Below are 23,693 nucleotides of genomic sequence, written 5' to 3'. Positions count from 1 at the left end.
ATGTGTCATCTGGCAAGGGAGTGAAAGACATTAACGAGCTTAAGGCACGTTGAGAGTTTCAGGAAGGATCAGGAGCTTGGCTTTGCTTTTACACCCAGCTTCCAGGGCTGGGATCACAGCGTGGCACAGCTCCCACCCGCCCTGCATCCCCCTGCCCCTGGCACAGCGCTGCTTGTCCCTATGAGCTGCAGTCACACGGCTGGAGCAGCCCTGACCCCACACCAGACACGGAGGCAGGAGGTCAGGCAGTTTGTTTATTGGCAAATAAGTGCAGAAAACCATGAGCCCTACATACACAGGCGCTCAGTGCCCTGTTACATTAGAGTGGTCACAATACCAGTGGGGGAAAAGTGCAAAAGATCAATAAACAAGCAAGGGTAGTTCTGACATACCGAAGGGGAGGGAGTGAACAGAGAACCTGGTGCCGGTGAATTTCTCTTCGAGCCAGCTTGAGTGGGAAACTACTCACACAGCGACAGCAGTCCCTTAGTGGAGCTCTAGCTAAAAAGAGCATTAGAGGATTAAAATGCATACACGCCTGACCGCTCCCTTCGAGCTACCCCACCACACACACCGAGGGCAGCCTGAATCGTTTAGATGTGGATGTGGCCAAGAGTGGCTTGTTGGGGATAACAGCAAGTGGGGCTACTCCTTCCTGTACTGGGATGCACCAAGTCTGTTCACTGCAGAGACGGGAGGGGAAGGTCTTAGTTAAATCAGTGATCTCGGGTGAAAATAAGGTCAGGCTAAAACATGCCTGGAACAGATGCACTGAAAGAAAAGCCTGGACAATTAACACAGGGAGCAAAGCTTGTAAAAAGGCTTGTAAACTCTTTGCAGTCCAAGAGCAGTTTCTCAGAGGAAATGCAAGCAAGATGCATGGTCCCTTGTACTGAGGTTTCATTTTTTGACATACAGGCTCTGTGTTATTAGGTTGGTCTCGACTGAGGGATTTCCTTCCAGCTTCACACGGCAGTTCTAGATGGAAGCCGTCAGGCAGTGCTGCAGTAAGCATGGCTCTTAGAAAGCCTCACGTTACTGGCATCCCAGCTGGGTTTAACCAGCTCGTAATTCTTAAATTCAGCTTTTTGCCTTAAGAGCCAGACTATCTCAGAGGGATCGTGCGGGACGCTTCCCCAGCGGAGTGCTTGATGGTTTGACTCAGGCAATTCTACTGCTGAAGAACAGAGAGGATGGGAGGGGCAGACAGGCACTAACCCACACCAAACACAAGGGAAATTAACTTAAACTCCGTGAGCAGCTGCTGAAGGAGACAGTTTGCTGGCCCTGGGAAAGCCACTGTGATAAACAAGACTAGGGCAGGGTAGAAAAAGTAATCAAGGAATCTTGCGCCAACAAGACTAACCTCAAAGCAGGCTGCACTGGTCGTTAATGAATTCAGTCGCGGGTGCCGTTAGCCCTTTCCCAAAACCTGTCATAGTTTTACCACTTCTTTCCCACAATTCCCGTGTTAGCAATGGAGTGTCAGCCCTGACGAGAGCAATGGGCTCTGATGAAGAAATCCGCATTAGAAGTGCCAGGAGATGAGGGGTGCATTCCGCGTGTACATTCTGCGTCCCGGAGACGTTTAACTTAACAGTTCCAAGTAAGTGACAGGAACTTTCCCCTTCTGGTTCCCTCTTTCCCCTATGAGCCAGTCTGGGTCCATGCCTGGCAGGCTGTACACAGTGATCATCTGGGGAGAGAAGACAGCATGAAACAGGACCTGCTTCTGCACGCAGAGCCAAGAAGCGCAGTCAGATGTGTACCCAAAAGAACAGCAAGTTAGTTCCTAAAGTTTATTTAGCAGGCATCTGCACTTTTCTCCTGGAGCCTTCCTGGAACTATTTGCAGCTCTGACACAAGATCTATTGCCCATTGATGTCCCTGCTGCCTTTTCATTCTCCAAATTGACTTAAAAGTATTTTTGCATACCGGGTGGCTTGATATTGCTATGTCACCATCCTTTCTGGATATAAAAATTCAGCCTGGTCACTAAAACAGTTTGCAGCTTGCTGAATTTCCTTTGTTCTCAGCAGGATTAGACCAGGTCTCCAGGCAGTAGCTTATCCCATAAACTAGCTGAGTGTGAGGGTCTCAGTGAAGATACCAAACGGGGTGTTTTGTTAGCTGGGTACAGCAGGCTGTACAAGTCTTAAAACACCAAACGGCCCCGAATGCAAACTCACTGCAAAGGATACTACGGGTAAGGAAAAGATTCTGTTATCAGTTCCATAAAACGGGGCATTTAGGGTCAGGCAGAGTAACCAAGAGGTCGCTGCCTGGGCAGCAGGCTGCTGCTGGGCACTTCCCAGCAATATTCGATGCAAAGAAAAGCCACCAACCTCGTCTGCAAGGAGTGCCAGCTCACTGCTGTCAGCTGCTTCGTAATCATACAGGACTCTGGCCTTCCGCGTGCCGCTGGCAGGAGGCTTGACTTCGTTGGGGTTCAGTACGCTCTCTGCCACGGTGTTGGGCACCCCGACAATGGTGGGCACAACCGGGATGGTGGGCACGGCAGGGAGAGTGGCAGCACCGACAGCTGGCGGAGAGGTAGCAGCTGGGGGAGGAGATGAGGATTCTGCGTTCCCTACAAAGGTGCCTGAAAATCTTACACAGGAGGAAAAAGAGCTCAGTTAGTGTCCAGCGTGAGGAACCCAGACAGCTCTTCCCTTCAGCATCTACACTGCAGTGTCCCAGCACCATAACATATCCACGCTGCCCTTCAAGCAGGGAAAAAGTGCTCAGTGCTCAGGTGCTGAGCCTGCCCAGCAGGTATTTCTCTGCTTACTTTTCTTCCAGCGCCCTGGTACAGGACCGCTACCTAACGTGCAGAGAGGCTGAGACTGTCGGGTGGCACCAGGGGGCTGGGCAGGTGTCACTTCAGGCTCTGCACTGCCGTACCCTCGCCCTGCTCTCACTTGGTGTTTGGCCTGCTTGTTCTTCAGGACTGGGATGCTCGTTGTTGCTGTTAAGCTAGATACCACAACGGGAGGCTCCCCGGCTTTCTGGGCTCTCCAGATAGAGCCAGCAATGTAGCTAGGTCGTATTTATCTGTGGTTGTCTGCCCCTGTGCTAGGGGAGTGTAGCTCTGGGCATTGTAGCAAGCCTGCATGCAGTCTGGCTGAGGTGTAGAGCTCTTAGAGCTGGACGTTATACTTACATTTCTCCTTTGGAGCTGCAAGCATGGAAAAGAACAAAACAGGAGCAGAGTTAGCACGTAGAGGCCCCTCTGGGGTCAGCCCCACCATGCCATTGCAGCAGTGCAGCCCTACCCGCAGCCAGGACGTGCAGCCAGCAGCTCCAGCTTGGTTACTGCTGGCTGAGCCCCTCGAGCCCATCACTTGGTATCAGGAATTTGTCTCCAGTGTGGCTTAACCCAGTTTGTGGAAGCTTCTCTCCAAGAGGAGGGAGGCCTGAACTAGGAAGCCCGTGACCCCTGGGGAGGTGGAAGCAGCCTCCGGTCTCACCTGCCCAGCTGCTTCTGCAGGTCCAGCATGTACTGGTAGCACTGGGCGTAGTAGTTGGTCTGGGACTCCACGAACTCATGGAGGCAGCGGAGGTGATTCACCTGGGTGGGAGGGAGCGAGAGTGAGTTTGGGGGCCGGAGCGCAGAACCCTGGTCCTGCAGCTCCTGCCCCGAGGGGAGCAGAGGAGCACAACCCAGGATTTAAGACGTGGCTGAGCGGGGTGGGCTCATTCGCCGGGTTTGGGATGGCCGCAGGGGCCCAAGGTGCCCCTCAGCCCCCTCCCCAGGGCCCCGGGCGGACTCACGTGGGTGCTGCTGATCCCCTCCAGCAGGAGCCGGGTCACCTCTGCCTGGCGGTCGAACTCGGTCTGAGTGAGCCTCAGCTCGTGTTCTGCCTGCAAAACGGGACCGGGTGTGGAAGGCAGCCACGGCACGGGCCCCTCTTCTGCCTTTTCCAGGCAGAGGAACACCCTCCTCCTCCTCCTCCTCCTCTTCCTCCACCCCCCTCAATTCTGGCAGCGAGCCGAGGGTGCTGGGTGGGATCCCCATGCACCTCTGACACCGAGCAGCAGGCACGGGACCCCCTGGGCTGGGCTCCCGGAGGGCTCTGGCTGTATTTAAACCAGATGAAATCCTACAGTGCTCGCTGCAGCTCAGGGAAGGGCAGCCCGAGACTGATGCTTCAAGCCAGCATGCTCCTGCTCCCGCAAGACCTGAACATGAAGCTGGAGAGGTTTTGTTAGTCCTGAGAGGGGCAGGAAGCCAGACCCGTGCTACCCCCTTGTCCTACTGCCTGGGGGAGGACTCCAGGAACCGGGCAGTCAGAGCTGCACACCTTGGCTGTGCCCTGCTGAGGTGGCACCGGCAGCAGGACCATTCCCACTGCCAGCGTGTCCCAGACTGCTCCGAAATGCAGTGGTGGAGCTCTGGGAACAAGAGCTCCTCTCCTGTCCACGCAGGCTCTGGGGACGTGGCAGCCTCCTGCAGTTTGCCCCAAGAAGAGGGGCTGCTCTCCTGCCCCCCTCCAGGCAGACTGACACCCGAAAACCTTCTCCCCAGGCAGGCATCTCCTCCCCCAGCAGCAACCAGCAGCTTTCCAGTGGCAATTTTGCAGTACCGGACAGCCCGGCTGCATCACAGGATCAGTGGGGTTGGAAAACCTGCAGCTCACCGAGCTCCCCCAGCACCCGAGCTGCCTGATGTGCCGGTGCCAGCAGGCTGGCACAGGAGGGACACGGCTAAAATTGTCCCCAGGGGGCTGATGCCACGGGGTGAGGTTGCTGCTGTGTCTGAGCAGCGTCCCCGGGGGCTCCTGGGCAGGGGGAGCGTGTACCAGCACTGGGGCACACACCGGCTACACCAAGGGGATGCTTCCACTGGCCTTTAATCAGATTTGTCCATTTTAAGCTCCAACTGATCTGTTTCTTCGCATCCCCTGAATAAAAGGGATTATTTAAAGGAGAAGAGGGGGAGATAGCAGGAACTGGCAGTGCAGTGCCCTACGAAACACCAAGGGTTTTGCTCCGCTGAGCAGAGCGGAGCCCTCAGCAGCAGCAGAGCTGCCTGAAACTTGTGGCCAGCAGCAGCAACGCCGGGGTCTCCCCAACCAGGACTGGAGGCTCAGAGCCTTACACACCTCCAGCTGCCCGCAGTCAGTTCGTTCGAGGGGCTGCATAGGTAAAAGCAGGCAGGCTGCAGGAGCGGGGCAGCAGCGGGATGCCATCATGCACAGCATGCAGCAGCGTGCCGAACTCCCACCTCGCAGCTCAGGCTGGGGGATTTGGGCTAAGAAAGGCACCGGGATCCCAGAAGGTGCCTCTGGGAGCCCCCCCCGCAGCGCTCACCCACTTTCTGGAGGAGTCAGCACCCCTCGGGGAGCCCAGGAAAGGAGCAGGACCTGGGGCTTGACCCACTCAGGAGGGTTAACAGTGGGCTCCACGACAGGCTCCAAGCCTCCCATCAGCGGGGGCTGTTCGTGAGTCCTCAGTCCTTGCTCCAGCTCTGCTCGGACCCCAGATCGAGCACTAAGGGGCTGCCAGAAGCCACCACAAGGCACATGCAGAGGTGGAGCAGAGCTGAACCACGTGGCAGCACATCACCTCTGCTCCCCGACACCAGGGCCGCGCTCCCAGCGCTGCCCCCATCCTGTCCCACACTCCCAGTTTGCCCGGGATGCTCGGTGTGGCCAACTGGCCCATGGGGCTGGGGTTCCCCTTCCCAAATTGCTGTCAGCATCACATCAAACCACGCAGCTACAGCAGGGGGCCGGGGCTGGCAGCGCTCGTGCCCCTTTCCCTCGTGTGGGCGCACCGGGGAGGGACGGAGCCGGCAGCTCCCCGCCACCCACAGAGCTCCGAGCGCGGTCGCGGCCGGGTACTTACTTTTTCCACCTCGTCGCTCCAAAGCTGTGAGGGCCACAGAGCAACAGGAAAAGGAGATCAGTGTTGGAGACGTCAAGAAGCACCGGGCGTTAACACCAAGCGGCGAGGACGCGCCGCGGGCCGGCTCCGGGGACGAGCTCGCCCTTCACCCAGCAGCAGCGGCCGGGCTGCTGCCCCTCGGCCTCGGTCCTGCACCTCTGAGCTCGGTTTCAAAGCGGGGGAGCAAGGCTGCTCAGCTCACAAATAAAGTCCTGGGAGCTGCTGGGAGCCTGAAGCAGAGGCCAGCGTTCCTCACCCACCGGTTCAAAGAGCTCAGGGTAATGGGACCGTAATCCAGGCAGCCTGCAGCCAGCCATGGCTGGGTGCTGCCTTTGAGCCAGGCAAAAAGCGGCTCCTTCTCCTCCCCACCCTCCTCCTGCTCCCCCCCAGACCTCCCCTTTCCCCTCAGCACCCCCCCAGGGCACATTTTGGGGCAGCACAGCCCCGCCAGCTGCTTGCTGGGATCTGGCTCCAGGACACGAAACGAGTGATGGGGTCATGCACAGCACTGGGGCAGGGAGGGGAGAGGTAGAAAAACACATTGAGGCTGCCCAGAGGTCCTCGGCGGCCAGGCAGCACGGCTCAACCTGCCCCCAAAGCACCTGGGAGCCGTTTTCTGGGCCAGGTGCTGGGTGTCGTGGTGTTTTGGGTCCCTTTCTAGCTTCTGCTGCCTGGTCTGAGGCTCGGCTCCTGCCTGGTGAGTACCCAGCCAGCTCCTCTTCCTGATTTTCCCCGTTCAGGCAGGGTTTGGGCAGCCAGTTCCCTTCCCCAGCTGTGACCCTGGGGTGCTCGGGGGTCCAGCTTTGCCCAGATCGGGCCTTGGGTGAAGGCACCACGCAGCTTTAGTCAGAAACACTTCAGACCATGAAGGGGGCAAAAGAAAGCACACCTGGAGCCTGAGGAACCCTCTGTCAGGTACTCAGTATGTTTTTCTCGGAGTCGTTCCTGGAAAGACAGAGCATGGCAAGTGGCAGGCGTTGAGGGAAAGGGAAATTGAGGCTGACACAGCCCGTGGATGCCTTACACACAAACAAAAGGTCAGTGTGGGAGAGAGGAGAAAGAGCTCCTCAGCTTCCAGCTCATACAAAAGCGGGCTGAGCCCAGGGGCTTGGCTCCGGCTGTTTCTAATTCCAGCTAAGCCCCGTTACAGAAGGGGAAAAATAGAAGCAGCACCGTGTTACCCACCTCTCCGAAACAACAACGTGAGTTTAAAACCACGATCAGAGTTCCCCAGGCCCTGCTGAGGATCTATGGCCCAGGAAAGAGCTGACCTGTTTGCTCCCCTGCCAGAGCAAGCTGTTACCCGGGCACAAGCAAGCCCTGCCCCAGAAGAGACCAGCTGCAAAGCGAGGTGAGCAGCAGCTGCTCTGCAGCCTGCGTGCTGGCAGCGAAGTGGCACGAAAGCCTCTGGCCTGGAGGAGAAGCACAGCAACAGCACGAGATGCTCCCAGCTCGCTGCGGCGCCTGACCCCTTGGGATGAATGCTGGGATTAGAGGGCTGCTGCAGGGCAGCGCTGCCCGCGCTGAGCTGGGGAGCAGCTCGGGTTTAGGCCTTGTTCTGTGAGTCAGAGACACCAGCTGCGACCTCTCAGAGGTGTTTTGGGAGCCCCAAGGGCACTGCTGGCAGGGGCAGTGCTTGCCACAGGTGCTCCTGTGCAGCTGGCAAAGGGGATCAAGGTCAGGGCTGGCTGCTTACCCTGAGCTGGTGTCTCCTGCAGCCTGGCTCTGTGTCCCGTGGTGTCATCCTGGCTGTCAGAGCCTCCCCAGCAGAGCTCTGAAGAGGGAGCAGTGAAGCAGGCACGGATGTGCCGTGGTGGGTACCTGCGGGCTAGCGAGAGCTCAAATCTGCTTCCCCAGTCGCGTTACTGCACTTGGCCGGCTTGCAGCTAGGTGAGGACTAGATGTGTTCAGCTGAGCATCTGGGCACCCTTCAAGGTGCCAGTACAGGATACCAAAATGCCTTCAGGTCTGCTTTGGAGACCTTCAGGGGGATACTCTGGTCCAGTCAGAGTTATTGGGAGGCCAGGAGAGCGCAGTTTCTCTCCTCTGATTCTCCCAGGGCTCAGGTTTTAGCCCGTTACTAAATTCCTGCCCTGTCCTTGGAACAAACCTTTCCAGCAGGGAAGCCCCTGGCTGCTCCTCGCGTGCTAGGAGAGCTGGGGGCAGCGCTTGCTGCAGCATTTCAGCACCAGCTTCCTCCCGAGGAGTCTCCTGGCCCAGCCAGCCGCCTGGTGGGGCAGATCTCTGCTCTGTGCAGAGCTATTTCTGATCCCAGCATCACTCTCCAGAAGGTCAGGACAGGTACCCCTGGGTACTAACACTGATGCTAGCAGCCCAGAGGAGCCTTTCTCCAAACGGGACGCGTTGCCCATTAACCACATCCAACCTGCTGCTGGGACGTGTTTTGGTTTGCTCGTAGGCCCACCCTCCCAGTACCAGATCGCCCTGCGAACAGGCATCAGTGCTGTTCTGAACGCCGCCGAGGAAGCGAGATGGTGAGTTTTCAACATTTTAACGAGAAATGCGACCTTGTGCAATGGGGAGCCACGAGCACAGCACAGCAAGTCGATTGTTGGAGCACAACCACGCAGCGGAGATGCGACGGGCTATTCACCCACCCCCAGCACGTGCCTGGGTGACAGCCACCAGGAGCTGCCAGCAGGAGGGCAGGCCCCAAGTGGAAGCCAAAATAAAGGACCTCTGTTTGCAGAACAGACAAGCCTGTAGTCAGGGTGGCACAGACGCCTCCTCCTTTGCTTTTCTTGACTGGCTAGGAAGCCTCTGAGCACTGAAGCCACAGCACTGAGCAGGCAGTAACACGTGATATTGCCAGTATAGGGTTGGGACCGTCCAGAAAGACCAACCTGTGAGGTTTTTTTGTCCTTTCAATTGCTCCTCTAGCAATAGAAATGCTGTCAGAAGATTGCCACTAAAAATGTGGGAACAGACTGGGAGAGAAAGTGAAGCGACCCAAGCAGCAGAACTGCCAGACCCTGCCAGTGCACCCTCGAAAGGTGACTTCACATCGAGGCAGAGAAACTCCAGGCATCCCATGTCACATTAAAATGTTGAAAACAGCAGAGCGCCGGGGCTAAGTTTGTCAGGTGCAGAGAGGGGCAGGAAGAGGTTGGAGAGGCAACATCTAGGAGGAAGCAATCTTACCGCTGATGCGCTGGCGGAGAGAATGTAATTACGAGGTCTAGTCTCCTGAAAGTCAGGCACAGCCTAGTAGGGGAACAGAGTTTCATGTACAAGTCACGCAGAGGAGTTGTCAGGAGTCACTGGGGCAACAGGAGGAAGAAGGGGCTGGTGTTTTTTTTTTTTTTCCCCTCTTGGTTCTGGGAACTTAGCTCAGATTCCCAGGGTGGCAGGAGGTGCTTGGAAACTCTCCCCAGGTGGGAAACAGACTGAGAGGAGGGGACTGGCTCATGCGGGCGCACCTGGGACCTACCAGCAGGAGTTTCTACTCGTAGAAACTCTGCCTGTACTTACAGCTGTCTGCTCCTACAGTAGCCAGTCGGAGCAGCGATGAGGCAGCACAATCCCAAATGTCCCCCATTGCCTGGCAGCCAGCAGGTTGCTCTTCTCACGTTGGCCCAGTCCAGCGGGCAGGGCTTTCTTTTCCCTGGCTTCCCACCTACAGCCCTAAAACGTCCCTGCACGGGGCCTTGTCCTCGAACTGGGTGTGCTGACTTTCAGAGCACGCTTTGCACGGTGCCTGTTACAGAGCCATCTACTTGTTGTCGCTCTCACCGAGCCTCTCAGCACGTTTCTCCCTACCGGGCTCAGAGCTGCTCTTCTCAGCTCAGGGCACGGCTCCATCAAAGCAGATCTAACCCGAGGCCTGGCTGCCACCAAAGGCAGGGTGCAAGCTTTCAGCCTAGAGGCCAGAAAACCCCCCCAAAAGCCAGCTTCTTGACAGCTAAGCCCCTGCCCTGTGCTGTAACACTTCTCAGCTCTTCCTAGACCAGCCCCTGGCTGTAGCATCCCCCAAAGAGCTCAGCCAACCTGCGAGCTCACAGCAGGACACAGCACGCTTGCTCCTTCCTTTATTTTGCAGTGGGTTGGGGCACGAGGCTGGCGCACAACCCCGCTGTAACCCCGACAGGTCTCTAAGCCTCTCGGGCCCCACTTTTCCTCTCCCGGGTTAATCTCCTTGCAGCTCACCCAGATCTACTTATAGGAGCTGCCCCGGTTTGCTGGGAGCTGCAGCAGCCCCAAGCAGCCCCCTGGAATGAGCCGTGGGTGGGTGAAGTGCAGGCGTTGTGGTCCCAGCCAGAAGAGATGGTTAAACCCTGCGGGAGTTTTGGGAACAGCAGGAGGACAGAACGAGGAGGAGGGATTCCTGCTACGAGTCACACCTGAGTGCAGGGAGAGGAATGCACCAGGGAAATTTGAGGCTAGTGGGGTGGCTAGGCTGGGCTCCTCCCTGTGGGGAGAGGAGTTCCACGGTGATATTTGTTAGTTTTAAATCACGAGCAACTTAAGAAACCTCTCCTCCCGTTCCCTGCTCTCCGGTGAGTCCCAAAACTAGTCAAAGCACATGGGATGGAGGAGGCAAGCTGCTCTCGCGCTCCTGTGCATGGGCAAGTTGTATTTGCAAGCAGTGGGCACGAAGAACCCCTCCCTTCCCTCCCCTCCTCCCTCTTCCACTCTTGCAATGGTGAAAACGGGCAGAGCCCTGAGCCTGAAGGGCAGCACAGCACCACAACCAGGTCCACCTGCCTGTCATTGTCTCCAGGCTGCCTCCCCTCCAGGGAGGGACTCACCGCCCAGCCCAACCTCCTCCTGCCTGGGGCCAGAGGAGCCTGAGGGGGTTTTTAGGTGAGCCCCTCGAGCACTGCTCGCAAGCAGCGGTGATGGAGCTGGGTGCATGCTCCAGAGGGGCTGTGGGCAGCTGATAAATGCTCCCATTTTTCTAGGGCAGCTTCCCCTGGCAGCCAGGGCCCTGAGCAGGACATGCTGCAGGGCCGGTCCTGATGGAGGAGGGAGATAAGACAGGAATTTTCATTTAAAATGGGGAAGAGACAATGAGAGGTGGTAAAGAAAATCACAGCACCGTTAGCACAGTCAATACTCACATCTCCCTCACACTGAGCAAATCACAAAGAAACAAAACAAAAAAGGTTAGTGAACAAAACAGCATCAACAGGAAGGACAAAGCACAAAATCAGAGGGAAATGCACAAGCCCAGACAATCGGACAGCAGCTCAGGGGGCTGGGCAGCAGCACACTCGGAGACAGAAGCTGTAGGAACACAGGTTTGCACCCAAAGGAGAGGAGCAGCAAGAGAGAGGTGAGCTGGGAGAGGTGTGACGCAGGACTCCAGGCAGACTGCAGGAGCACCGTGGGCTAACCATGAGCTACCACGTCTGGTGCCGAGGCAGCAGCCTCGTGCCTCGTCCCCTGGTAGTCAGTGAGGCACCCTGAGGCCACAGACCTCACCTTCAAGCTAAGCTGGGTAAGAGCTGGGTGCTCAAATAAAGCAGCTGAGGTTGCTTTTCTCTCGTGGTGATCTGTATCAAAGAGCTGTTTCAAAGGCTTTTGGAAGCCTTGAGGCTGGCTCTGCGTCCTACCTGGAGCACTCCAGCACTGCAGCTGCAGTGGGAGAGCAGGTTTTGCTTTTCTAGCTACTTCGAAGGCCCTCACCCAAGGGTCTGTTTGCAGCTGAGAGCCCTTGGGATCGCTTCATGTTGGAAGCAAGTTGAGGAGGAAGAGGGTAGAAAGGGAGGAAGCACACAAGCTGCCTGAATTCCTGCTCTGGCTTAAGCCTAAGATAAAATAAGGGTCGCTGCTTCCACTGGGAGCAGGGGCACTGTCCCCTTCAGGTCCCCTGAAGGTACCTTTGGTGGGTCTGACCCGACCTGGCCCGGGGAACGTTCCTGAGGTGGCAGGTCTCAGCTTAGAGAGCACTTTGCAGAGCTTGTCCCACAGCCCCGTTGCTCAGGCCTGGGGACAGGGACGCTGCTTGACTTGCCTGTCCCTTCTGCACTGACCTGGGAGCTTTGCTGGTTTGCCAGCCACGAATCCTCCAAAGGCAGAGGGCGAGGCAGCAGGTAACCCGACAGCACTGCTGACTGCGTGCACGGGGAGGCTGCAGGAGGGGCCTCTTGGTGGCCAGCCCGACCCTCGCCACCCCTTACGAGCTCCCCCAGCATTTCCAGCTGGGAAGGACCTGGTTGGCCAAACGACAACTAGGCTGAAATCCCAGGAGTCCTGCAGCGCCCCAGCGTGCTTTCCTCTTGTGCACCTTCCAGCTCAGCTCTCTCTTGGCTTGCTTCCAGATCCCCAGGGAGATTTAGCAAGTCCTCAGAAGATACAGCCTCGTCGTTACCGGCACAAATCACCCAGCTAGTAACTGAACAGCCAGGAACTGCTGTCAGTCAGGTGGCAGGAGCGTGGTAAGTGTGAGTTTCCAGCCTCTGGCAGCTCAGAACTGTTTGTTTCAACAACTCTCCCATGGGAGGGCATCTGAGGAACAGGCACAGGGCTCCTGCTCCCAGTTCCCTTGCACACCAGATTAGGAATCCTCCCACCCATGCCTGCCAGAGCCAGGAGGTCGTAGGGCAGCCTGATTTTTATCCAGAGAGCTCGCGGCATTGCTCGTGTGAGCCAAACCCTGGGGTCAGAAGGACAGAAAAGAATGAAGGAAAAAGTTACCGCTGCTTTTGCCTCGGCAGCTTTGGCTTTCTTCAGCCTGGCTTTGCAGGCGTCCAGATCCAGGCGGCAGTTCTGCAGGATCCTCCGTTCTTTCTGGAAGAGACAGAAAATGGGGTAAGAGCAGGCTGCTTAGGAACTGTTGGGGAGGGAAAGGGCCAAGGGATCATTTGGGAATCAAATCTATCTCCTAAGCAAAAAGTGCTTGTGAGAAAGAAGCAGTTTCTGTGTTCATCCTGCTAACAGGAGTTTGGGGCATGGCTGCGAGGGATACAGGGTAACTTTCTGGAGACAGGGGAGCCTGAGGTCTTGCAGTGCCAACTCAGCTGCAGGGGTCAGGAAAGGAGGTGCTGTCCTCACCCACACCAGACAGCAACCCAGAGGGAGCCCTGAGCAGATCTAGGACTGGCATTTCCCTTTCCTTGCGCTCCCCAAAGGGAGAGATGTGGGCTCATCCTTTCTCCCAGGGAAGGAGGACGCGTTCTCCCAGCACTGTCTCCACTTCCCCCTGCCCTCCTCCTCCCTAGGGAGGTGACGAGCTGCCCCTCCCTGCCCTGCTGAGCGTCCCTTCCCTGCCACCATACTCACAGAAATGGTTCTCCAGTCCCCTTCCAGGAAGTTGCGCAGTGGGGTCAGGAAGTTGATGGAGGCAGAGTGGATGAAGTCCCGTTCCGCTGCACCTAAGCGCCTCTGAGTCTCTCCAACTTTTATCAAGGTCTTCCCTGCAAATGATGGGAGCCTTCAACTCCAGGAGAAACCGATTAACGCTGTGTTGGCTTAAGCCAACTCCCCCAGTGCTACCAGGCTCCAGTTTTGGGGAGCAGGAGGCACGGTGTACCATGCCTGGACAAGGTGACCGTGCCCGTACCACAGCAGCTTCAGTCCTACCACCAGCCTGCCTTCAGCTTCTGGCCTCTTCTCAACCACTCCCTGTGCAGCTTTGATCTTATCTGCCTGCTGAGGCACTTATTCCACTGATGTTCTTTTGCTGCTGCACCTGCTTGGGCAGTATGGTCTTTGTCTCATAAACCAGAGGCACAGGAACAGAGCAGCAAATTGAAAAGCACCAGAGCAGAAAAAAATGAGTCGATTAGGCTTCAGCTGGGGCAGCGCTGCCTATAGATGCAGTTAGAGCTGTTCTGCCTGCAACAGGATTCACTATTGAACGATTGATTTGGTGAGCAGCAACAAAGCTTATGGCAGAAGCAAGGACAGTTGGAAGTTCAAACAGTGCTTCTGTGCGGGTCTGCTGCTTAAAGAAGCCCTAAATTCCCCTAGGAAGAGGGAACTGCTAGGATTTATGAGCAGCAAGATGCATTGGGTGATAAGGAAGGGGCCTTCTGAAGCTTGTAACCAAGCACCAACCTTCCCAAAGCTGTTTTCTTGTTCTCTTGCTGGAGAAATGATTTTCCCTTCTAATTGCAAGCTACACTTAAAGGCCAGTTCTCCTGTTCACAGCCTAGACAAACTACAACTAGATACCACTTCAGATTAAAAAAAAAGTAATTCTCAAACTTGACAAAGCTAAAACCATTCAGTGCAAGTCATTGTTCAGGGTAATTTAGAAAGCCATGGCAATAACACAATGGTTTCTGCATCCTGTAACCAGTTCCACTGGCTCCCCTGGATTTTTGGCTACCTTGGGTCTTTGCTTCCTCTCTTGCTCTGCCAGCCTTGAGGACTGCATTAGGGCTGGGGAGCCCCCGTCTCTTGTCCCCCACAAGGCTGGAGGATGCTTTGCTGCAGAGTAAGTCTGCCTTCCTCCTCCAGGTGGTCTGTTTGCCCCTGTGCTAGGCCCTTCTCTGCCGTGGAAGTCTTAATCAGAAGGGCAGTGGGGAATCATCCTCTTGGGGGGATGGTTTTTGGGGCTCAGCCAGGCTGGCTTACCGTAAGGTGTCCCCGGTCCGAAGTCGTTGGCTGCCTCTGTCATGTACTGCGCCAGCAGCTCCCCGTTGGTGACCCGGGAGGGCACCTTGCGGTCGAGTTTCTCGTAGAGGAATTCTTCTACTCTGGCACCTGGAACCAAGATACCACCGGTGGTTACAGGAGGAAGGTGAAAGAGGGGCCCGGGGAACTTTTCACCGTGGCCTGCAGTCCTCAGCCATACACTGGGCCGCAAACAGCAGCACTGGGGGAACGCGTCCCCTCCCTCCAGCCACCTTCCCCGTCCTTCCCTGTCCTCAGGAGCTGTGTGGGGCAGCAGCGGTCACCTTTCAGCCACGAGGGGATGAAGGACAGGCACAAAGACACACTCCTTGCAGCCCCAACGAGCAGGGCTTTCTGCCAGAGGGCACGACTTAACGCTGAGGTAGGAGCGATGGTTGTCCTTCGAGCGGTGAGGTTTGGACTTACTGGGGTTTGGCTGCAGCAGGACCTCAGTCTGGCGCAAGATCTTCTCTGTCCAGTTCTTCGTCGAGTCTGCCCTAGCCAGGAGGTTTTCAAAGTGGGCATCCAATTCGGTCTTCTCAGCCTGGCCCAACTTTTCTTCTGTAAACTGCAGAAAGGAGGTAGTCGTTAGAAGTTCAGTTCTACCACAGCAAAATGATGATGTGCTACAGAGCCATTAAGAGCGAGAGAGGCTGCTTCTGTCTTATGCAATTATCTTAAAATTAAGATAAAAGCCTTCAAAGTGTCTTTCTTTGTTCCCAGGCATCTTTCAGGGGAAGAAGGCATTTTTTATTTTTTTATTTTTTTACCAAGGAGTAGAACAAACATTGAGCTAAAAATAGAGGCCGGGTTTGAGAGGTGTTCCAGAATAAGTAACTTTTATTAAGGCAAGTAGCATGGTAAAAAATGCTGTAGTTGTGAGGGATCTATTTAAATACACACGTGGCTTCATGCTGGAGAGCAACAGAGAGCCTCCAAATGAGGCACTGGGCTGCCTCCTTTTACCTCCTCCTAAGCAATTCTATGTCCTGCAGATCCACTGGGATCAGAAATGCCCAAATCCAACTTTTTATCTCTTTAGACAAGCACACAGAGGACACCTGCCCTACCACAGGGCTTCTGCTTGCCCTGAGACAGGGTCCGAGCTGCTGGCTGAGCTCCTGGGGTTTACGGAGGCTCAAACTCGTCTTTTTGATGAAAATGCTTGCAGCAAGTGGTGGTTCTTCAAGTCTTCCTCTAGGAGATGTGGTGGCTGGACAGCTTCTGACACGGGCTCTTGAGAGAAATACGATGGTATCAGACCTCTTTCTAAGCCCAGTTTCCTGCTGTTGATGGAGCCAGGATCTCGTTAGATCACGCTAAAAGAACCCTTGGGACCCTACAGAGGTCACATTTGTCCTTTTAGTCCTTGTTGTTGCCTTCAGGTGCTCCCGTTCAGCTATCAGGACCTGGCACAGCCAGGTGCCAGGAGATTAAAGCCTACCCCGAGCCGTGTGCGCACCCAGCAGAGCACTGGGGACAAAGGGAGACAGAGCAGGCCAGGAGCAGCGCTCAGGAGCCGCGTTATCAGCCACGTGCAAAGGCTGCTGGATGTCAGAGAGACGTGAGCCCTGCAGGTAAGGTTACACCGTGAGCTGTGGGGTAAGAAGCAGGCAGTTAGGAAGGGATGGAGGCGAGGGCTTCGTGCTGCTCCGTACCTGGTTCCTGCCATCGTCTCTGGGGGACAGGCGCAGCTCTCGGACCCGAGGGAGCAGCTGAAGCATCTTTTCCTCTGTGGCTGTGGGAAGCCCGGGGCTGTTTTCAGGCTCTGCCAGGCTGGGCTGAGTCACTGCCATGCAGCAAACTGGGGCTTCCCAGGTATTTGGCACCGAGGCTCGAGTCAGCTGTTTTAGAGCTCTCCTAAATACGCCGAGCCTCTCTGATGCGAGCGTAGCAGTCTCCCTCGCCCCCCTTTCCCAGGCAGCTTTATTTTTATTTTTATTTTTTTCTTGAGAACTCAGCTCCCTTTCAAGTCCAGCTCCTCTTCCTGCAGTTCTGACATCCTGCACCAGCAGCTGCCCTGGAGCTGTCAAGCTTAAACCCAATTTCCTAGCAGCTGATTTGAGTCAGCTTCTCGCAGCGTTGCTGCAGAGCCAAATCGCTGCCGAAGCCCTCCCCAGGGCTGTCGGCAGGCTCTTGAATCCCTCGGTTCTGGGGAGCTTTGTGCTGTTCACAAGCCTCCCTGCACTTTGCTGCTGTTTTCCGTAGCCCAGCCCTTCTCCCGCTGCCCTGGAAACGTGGTTATTCGCAGAGCGTTGGGCCAGGACTCGGTCACCAAAGCTGTTTGTCCTGCAAGAGGGTTGAGGACGCATCGTGCTCACTGCCAGCAGGGGAGGATGGGCAGGAACGTGAGTCACAGCCCGCAGCTCCAGCGGGGCAGGTCACAAAATTTCCTCTTCAGGCTTTATTTCGGAGCAGCGAGGCAGAGCCTGAAGGTCACGGAGTGGGTGCGAGGGCACAGGAGGCTGCTGCTCCATTCCCACTTCGTTCCCCTCGTGCCTCCCTCACCCAGCTCGATGCCGGCCACGCTGCAGGGCTCAGAGCAGGCCACGGCCTCGGGGCATTGGCAGCACGCCCTCCTCCTGCAGCTCGCTCCTACCTCCTCATCTGTGCAGGCTGGCACGGGGAGATGCTGCCCCAGCTCCCCTGTCCCTTAATATGACTTTCAGGGGGCTCAGAGACCTCGCTCGTCTGCGCCGTGTTGCTGGGAACCTGCCCACGGGTGCTGGGATGAGCAGAGCCACGGCTCCCAGGAGCAGCTTCCAGCAGGGTGAGATGAAGCTTCTCATGAACATGCAGCCAGCTGAGGGGATTAGAGGTAAGTTACACTGCCTTATCCTACGAGCTGCTGCCACTGGAGGTCTGAGATCTCAGGTGGCAACAGGTCTCAGCTGGTCCTCGGAGCTGGTTGCCTAAATCCATGTCCCCAGGGGAGAGCAGGGTGGAAGAAGAGCAGCTTGTGATGAAGTCCGCCTGCTCGAGCAGAACCCCCCCCATTCCGTCTCTCCACACTTAGAGGATTTCTGTTGCTAGGAATTTGTTTTCATAACACTTTCAGAGATTTGATTGCATTTTTGCTTCCCACTGGACAGAAATAAGGCTCCCCTGTGAGGCTGGGAGATGCAGGGGAACAGCCAGGCTCGCCGTGCAGTCCCTCCTCCTGACTGTAGAGAGCCAGATTAAAAACATTTTGCCTTGCTGCTCCCAGACCCCAAGCACTGGTGGTTCTTACAGCTCCAAATACCCCAAACCCTACAAGTGGGAGCCTTGTTTGCTCGTACCAGGCTGTCGCATGGCTTGGTGCACACCCACCCAGGAGAGTCAGGGCAGGCAGAGCCTGTGTGAGCACAGTGCCAGGGGAGAACCTCGAGCGCCTCGATCCTGCTGCCACAAAACTCCTCTGGTTCCACAGGAGCAGCTCCAGGAGGCTGGGTCAGGGTGCGGAGAGGCTGCTGCTGGTCCCTGAAGCTGACCCAGTTGAGCAGCAGCCCTGTTTTTTTGTGCAGGGAGGCTGAAGGAGTGATTAATAATGCAGGGCAGCCTTTAGCCGAGTGCCACTCGCACTCTCCAGGAAGAGGAGAGTCACGCCGCGTTCCAGGGCATCAATAATTCAGCCAAAGGTTGGGTTTCCTCCGGGAGGCTTGGCTGGCCAGCGGGAATGCTGGAGGCGTCCTCGGGGACCGAGGGGACAGGCAGGCTGATGGAGCAGGAGAGAAACACTCGGGCAACAGGCACGGATTGCAAAAGCCACAGCCGTGCCGGATTGCAGTCAGGGCAGCTGCCAGCGGTTACAGCTTGGGGGAAAGCTGCTCTTTCCCCACACGAGTTGGTAAAGGCACAGCTGGGTGCCTTTTGGTGCTCAGAGGCAGATTCAGCCCCTGCACAGGGCTGCAGTAGGAAAGAAGCCACCTCCACTTAGTCAGCATCTAAAAACTACCTGGATCTCTGCTGCCTTGGAGCAGACACAGGGTGTGCTTCAAGGGTTTGGTCAGCGGCAGTCAGGGCAGCCAGGCTGCGAGCCAAGCAGAACTGTGTTAGAGGACAGAAGGAAGCCATTAGCAGGACAGCTTCGTTAACTCAGGAGCAAAGCATTTAGGAAAGTAAAAAAAAAAAAAAATAAAAAAAAAATCTTGCCCTTGTGGATTCATAGACGTGTTTCGAACGGAAATGGGACCCAGCCTGTACCTCTCGACTTCAAAACCCTTCCTTTCAGTCACCTCCTGGGGTCTTGAATTTGAAGGTGTCCGGTAGGCAAGGCATTAACCCCAGCACGGGCAGCGAGCAGAGGGGACAGGTCTCTTTCATCACCAGATTTGGAGAGCTGGGGAAGGCTGCCTTGCCTCGGGAGCTTCAGGCCAGAACAAGTCAACCTCCAGCTGCCAGCGGTAACTGCATTAGCGGGGGGCTGCGCACCCAAAAGCTCTGCTCGCGCTCGGGCAATTTTGCCCGGAGCAAGTTTCCATCAGAAGTGACAGGAGACAGAAACCCACAGTGATTTCCAGACCTCCCTGAGAGAGCCTGGCTGCAACAGAGGCACCCGGAGCGTTTCTTTGGAGGAAGAGACCCCGGTTCCTGGAGGGCAGGAGCTGCCATCCTCGCCTTCTCTGCAGGGGTTTGGGATTGAGAGATCGAGCCCGCTTACTGGTAGCTGGAAGGAGCGGGTGACCAGAGGTTGTGTTCTCCTTCAGTGAAGAGAACGACGTGGTTGGAGTCTGTCTGCAGGACCCAGAGCTGTAAGGGACCTGACCACAGCCCTTGGGGATGGCAGCTCGATGGCTGGGACTCCCGGAGCCAGTGTGATTGCGGGCTGCTGAATCCCCCACAAGCTCTTCAGCCACGCAGCCGTTACCTGCAGGTTATTTCCAGCTCGTCTCCCCGCTCCCAGGGCAGCAGATCTGACCGCCACCTTCCTCTGCTTTCCCTTCCGCTTTGCTTTTTTGAAGAGCGTTTTTTGGGAGCGTAAGAGATGCCAGAAAGGCCAGGGGACAGCCCCGTTAGGTACTTACTGCACACACAGCCTCGGGGAGGTACCGCACAGCTTCTTGGGCAGGGCTGTGCCTCTCCTGCTGGCGGTGGGTACAGGTTTGCCTACCCAGGAGCACGCAAGCCCTGCAAGCTCCTAGCTCGGGTAGGAGAGCAACGAACTGCTGCCTGAGCTACAAAAAGCCACGTAAAGGTGGTGATGGTTTGAGTTTTGTCGTGAGCCAGGTTAAACCTAGGCCTAAAATCCTTCCTGCTCTTCACCTCGGGCTGTACTTGACAGGCCTCAAACCAGGACGGTTCTTGGACCTCTTGCCTCTGGGAGGCGACCCCAGGGGGGTGTCTGAGCACCTTCTGCCTCCTTTCCCCCGACCTGAGCAGCGCTACAGCCACAGCCCTTCCTGCAGTGCCAGCCAGCTCTCCTTGTGTTGGCCAGACGTCTCCACCAGACAGCAACAGCTAATGCTGTCTGAGCAGCACCGCACATAACGGCCAGTCCATTTATCTCCCGGTCGCCGCAGTTCCAGTAAAACATCGCTCTGTGAAATGCCTGGAGCTGAGCAGAGCATCCTCGGAGCTACAGACAACGCAGCTCGTTCCAGCCAGGCCGTTCCCCTCCCCTGGAAGATCTGCTGGGCAAGAAGAATGCTACAAACCCGATCCCTGCAGGCCTCGGCTGTCACCTCTGGCTCCTGGAGGTGGTGATGGGGCGATGCTCGCCCCTGCTGGATGAGGGGGCTGTGTGGGATGGCCCCAAACGGCCCCACTTCTCCTAGGGATTATGTCCCAGGAGGTGGGGCTCTGCCTCGGTGAGGCGTCTCCTCCCTTGACCATTTTGTTTCGAGTAATTACTACCTTAATTAGTCACACGAATCGTCGCGTCCAAGATGATGCGGAGTAGGTGTAGCAGGCAGAAGCCGCTATTTATAAACGCCTCCTTGCTCTAGAAGCGGCGTGCAGACGCTGTTCCCATGCCTGTCTCCTTCCTACGCCTTGAAGCTCAGAAACACTTCTCAGAGCCGTACAATGAGCCTTCCAAACACGCGATTTCTGTGCAGCCTTTCTGCCTTTCTTCTGCCACCACGGTCATTTGCATGAGAACAGCATCTTTAAGCCTCCCATCTGCTCCTGATTTTGCACCTGTAGTTAATATTTCTCTGTTCCTCACACATGACTCACCGGCACGATTACAGGAGATGCGATCTGTTTACAGGAGAGCGATTCCTAAACGAGCCAGGATTCCTCCGTGGCACAGACGGGTTGGACCGAGGCAGCGCTGCTTTGTTTTTGTCAACCCCCACACCTCGGGTAGAAAAGGAGCCCGGTCCTGAAGCCACCAGCCGGACTGGAGCTCTCAGGCAGGATCCCAACCACCTCTGATTTGCCTCCCCTCTCCTCCCCTGCCTGGCCAGGAGCAGTTTTCCTTCCCAGCTCTTACGCCTGGGGAGCGGACGGAGCCGGCAGCCACATCTCAGCACCTGCTGCACGCTTCGTTCCTCACGGGTAGCCAAGTTTCTTCAGTCTACGGTTTCAGGACAGCACTGCAGCCCCAGCAAGGTGCTAGCAGGCTGGGGAACCCCTCAATGCAGGGGTCAGAAGCATCTCTGGGGCTGTTTGCACCACCAACTTGAGGAAGCTCTGGGCAGCCTCCCCATCACCCCAGGGAAGTGGCAGCAGCAGTGGGGTTCGGGTGGGTTCCTGCTGGGGGTTCCCCAGCCTGGCCCCGAGCCCTCAGCACCCAGAGGTCCCCGCTCAGGGGCGGCAGCTCAGGCCAGCCTGCACTGCTCAGTGCCACCCCCAAAACGCCTTTTTACAACTTTTCCTCCAGCTAGATACCAAAACAAATGACAACAAAACCGTGCTAAACCCACAGTATTTATAGGGATCCTCCCCCCAGGATCCCGGGGCATGGCGAGGGATGCTCTGTGCCTGGGAGACAGGAGGGGAGGAAGATGCTGCAGGGCTGACAGGGGCAGGGCTGGCACCTGGGACCCCCATTCAGGCCCCAGGGTCCCCCCTCAGACCTTGGGGACCCTCTTATCAGGCCCCCCTCTGGCCTTGGGGGCCCCCAGCAGGCCCCAGAGACCCCCCCAAGACCCAACTGAAGCTCTGAGGGACCCCCTCAGACTCTGGGGTCCCACCTCTCAGACCCTGGGATCCCCCTGGGACCCCCCCAGGATTCCCCTCAGACCCTGGGACCCCCCCTCAGGCCCCAGAGACCCCCCCAAGGCCCAACTGAAGCTCTGAGGGACCCCTTCAGACACCGGGGTCCCCCCCCCCTCAGACCCTGGGACCCACCCCAGGCCCCAGGGACCCCTCTCAGGCCCCCCCTAGGCCCCTGGGACCCCTCCCCAGGCCCCTGTCACCCCCCAGCCCCCCCCGTTGCCATGGCGACGCGCTGCGGCCCGGCCCGGCCCCCACCTGCATGGCTCGGGAGAAGAAGACGCCCGCATCAGACGCCAGCTTCTTCACGTTGAAGTCCATGGCTGCGGACGGGGCCGGTGCCGCCCCTGTCACCGCCGCTGCCGCGCCCCCACTGTCCCCGCGGCCGCCGCCGGCCGGGCTTTATAGCGCCGCGCCGCGGCCTCTTAAAAGGGCAATGGCTGGGCGGGGAGGGGGCCCACAAAAGGGTGGGGGGTCCCGGGGTGGGTGAGAGGGTGAAAGGCAAGGATGGGGGGGGAGGAAGGTGGGGAGAGGCCGTGGGAGGCCGCGGGGCGCGCACCGGGCCCCGGGAACCGGGCGGCGCCGCAGGGGGCGGGGGCGGTTCAGGAGTGGGCGCGGCCCCTTTAAGGCGCGCGGGGGCGGCGGGGGGGGAGCTGTCAGGAGCCGGCCAATGGGCGGCCGCCCCGCCTTTCGCCCCGCCCTCCGCTCTCCACCGCAGCCTGAGGCCGGGCTGGAAGGGAAGCGTGGCGATTGGCGCGCCGGAGGGCCGGGCTGCGCTCTGATTGGTTGAGAGGGGGGGTGAGGGGGCGGGGTTTCGGGCAGGGTAGGCTGCGGCGCGGGGGAAGGAGACGCTGCCCTTCCGCGGCCATGGCGCGCGGCGGCGGCGGGAACAGGGCGCGCAGGGGGGCAGCGCGCGGACACCCCCCCCTCCTCCCCCCCCCCGCGGTGAGTGGTGCGGCCCGGGCGGGAGGGGGCTGGGCAGGGCGGGAGGGGGCTGGGCCGTACCACTGCGCTGCCGGGGGGGGAGGAGGGGGATGGGTTAAGGGGGCTGCTGCAGGGGGTTTAAAGGGGTTTAAGGGGGTTTAGGGGGGTTGGGGCAGGGTTTAGGGGGGTGCTGCAGGGATGCAGGGGGGTTAAAGGGGGTTTAAGGGGGGTGCTGCAGGGATATAAAGGGGTTAAAGGGGTTGGGGTATGGGGTGGGGGGGTGCTGCAGGGGGTTTAAAGGGGTTTAAGGGGGTTTAGGGGGGTTGGGGCAGGGTTTGGGGGGGTGCTGTAGGGATGTAGGGGGTTTAAAGGGGTTTAAGGGGGTTTAAAGGGGTTGGTGTAGGGTTTAAGGGGGGTGCTGTAGGGGTGCAGGGGGTTTAAGGGGGTTTTAAGGGGTTGGTGCAGGGTTTAAGGAAGGTATTGCCAGGGTGCAGGAGGTTTAAGGGCGGGTAAATGGGTTAGTGCAGGGTTTTAGGGGGCTGCTGCAGGAGTACAGAGGGTTGAAGGGGGTTTAAAGGGGTTGGTGCATGGTTTAGGGGGGCTGCTGCAGGGGTACAAGGCAGTTAAAGGAGTTTAAAGGGGTTGATGTATGGGGTTAGGGGGCTGCTGCAGTGGTTCAGGCAGCTCGGGGAGCCCCGCTTGCAGAGCCCCTGCACGCTGCGGTGCTGCTATGGGGCATCCCTTTGGGATCCCAGAGCCTCACGGGGTGTAGGGCATTGCTCAATGCTTCCACATCCCCACGGGGTGCCCCTAGAAGCCAGGCTGAGCAGGGCTGTGCTCTCCCCAGGGGTGATTCCCTTGGCGTCTGGCTGCGTGCTGCCCCCGACCCGTCAAGGATAGGAAGCCCCGGGCCTGATGCTGTCCCCCAAATCTCTCGCTCTTTGCTCACCTCCAGCCCAAACTTGCTGCGTTTCACCTTGTCCTGCCAGCCCGGCGCACGTGGCTGCTCCCTGCGGGTGCTGCTGCTGCGAGACCGCTGCCAAATGCGGGGCTGTGGGGTGCCAGGTTGCTGCGAGCAGTGCGTGGGCTTTGGATTTATGGGATGGGTTCGTCGGCTCGGTGTGCGGAGACACCGGAGCCCCGCGGGCTGGAGC

At 57.7% G+C, this 23,693-nt stretch overlaps 1 protein-coding gene across 4 annotated transcripts; it reads right to left on the bottom strand.

The window, feature by feature from the left end:
• Window positions 1-240: 240 nt before the first annotated feature.
• SH3GLB2 (SH3 domain containing GRB2 like, endophilin B2) lies at window positions 241-22,129 on the bottom strand. 4 transcript variants are annotated; one of them, XR_014619002.1, is made up of 12 exons: window positions 21,874-22,129; window positions 14,899-15,040; window positions 14,434-14,562; window positions 13,135-13,268; window positions 12,550-12,642; window positions 9,052-9,114; window positions 5,851-5,874; window positions 3,775-3,864; window positions 3,471-3,571; window positions 2,346-2,610; window positions 1,367-1,696; window positions 241-501 (listed from the first exon to the last, which is right to left on the bottom strand). XR_014619002.1 is itself a non-coding variant. In XM_084298784.1 (11 exons), exons 1-11 carry the CDS (start codon window positions 21,934-21,936, stop codon window positions 1,589-1,591), a joined length of 1,212 nt encoding a protein of 403 aa, XP_084154910.1. In that variant the 5' UTR covers window positions 21,937-22,129; the 3' UTR covers window positions 241-1,588. The 4 variants fall into 4 exon arrangements, 3 of the variants coding, with proteins under 3 accessions (XP_084154910.1, XP_084154911.1, XP_084154912.1); XM_084298784.1 differs by having other exon boundaries at window positions 241-1,696; XM_084298785.1 differs by lacking the exon at window positions 9,052-9,114 and having other exon boundaries at window positions 241-1,696.
• Between the last annotated feature and the right edge of the window lie 1,564 nt (window positions 22,130-23,693).

Source organism: Netta rufina (assembly GCF_964035555.1).
Source record: "Netta rufina genome assembly, chromosome: 20".
Taxonomy (NCBI): Eukaryota; Metazoa; Chordata; class Aves; order Anseriformes; family Anatidae; genus Netta; species Netta rufina.
This window is presented reverse-complemented; position numbering and strand designations above follow the sequence as displayed.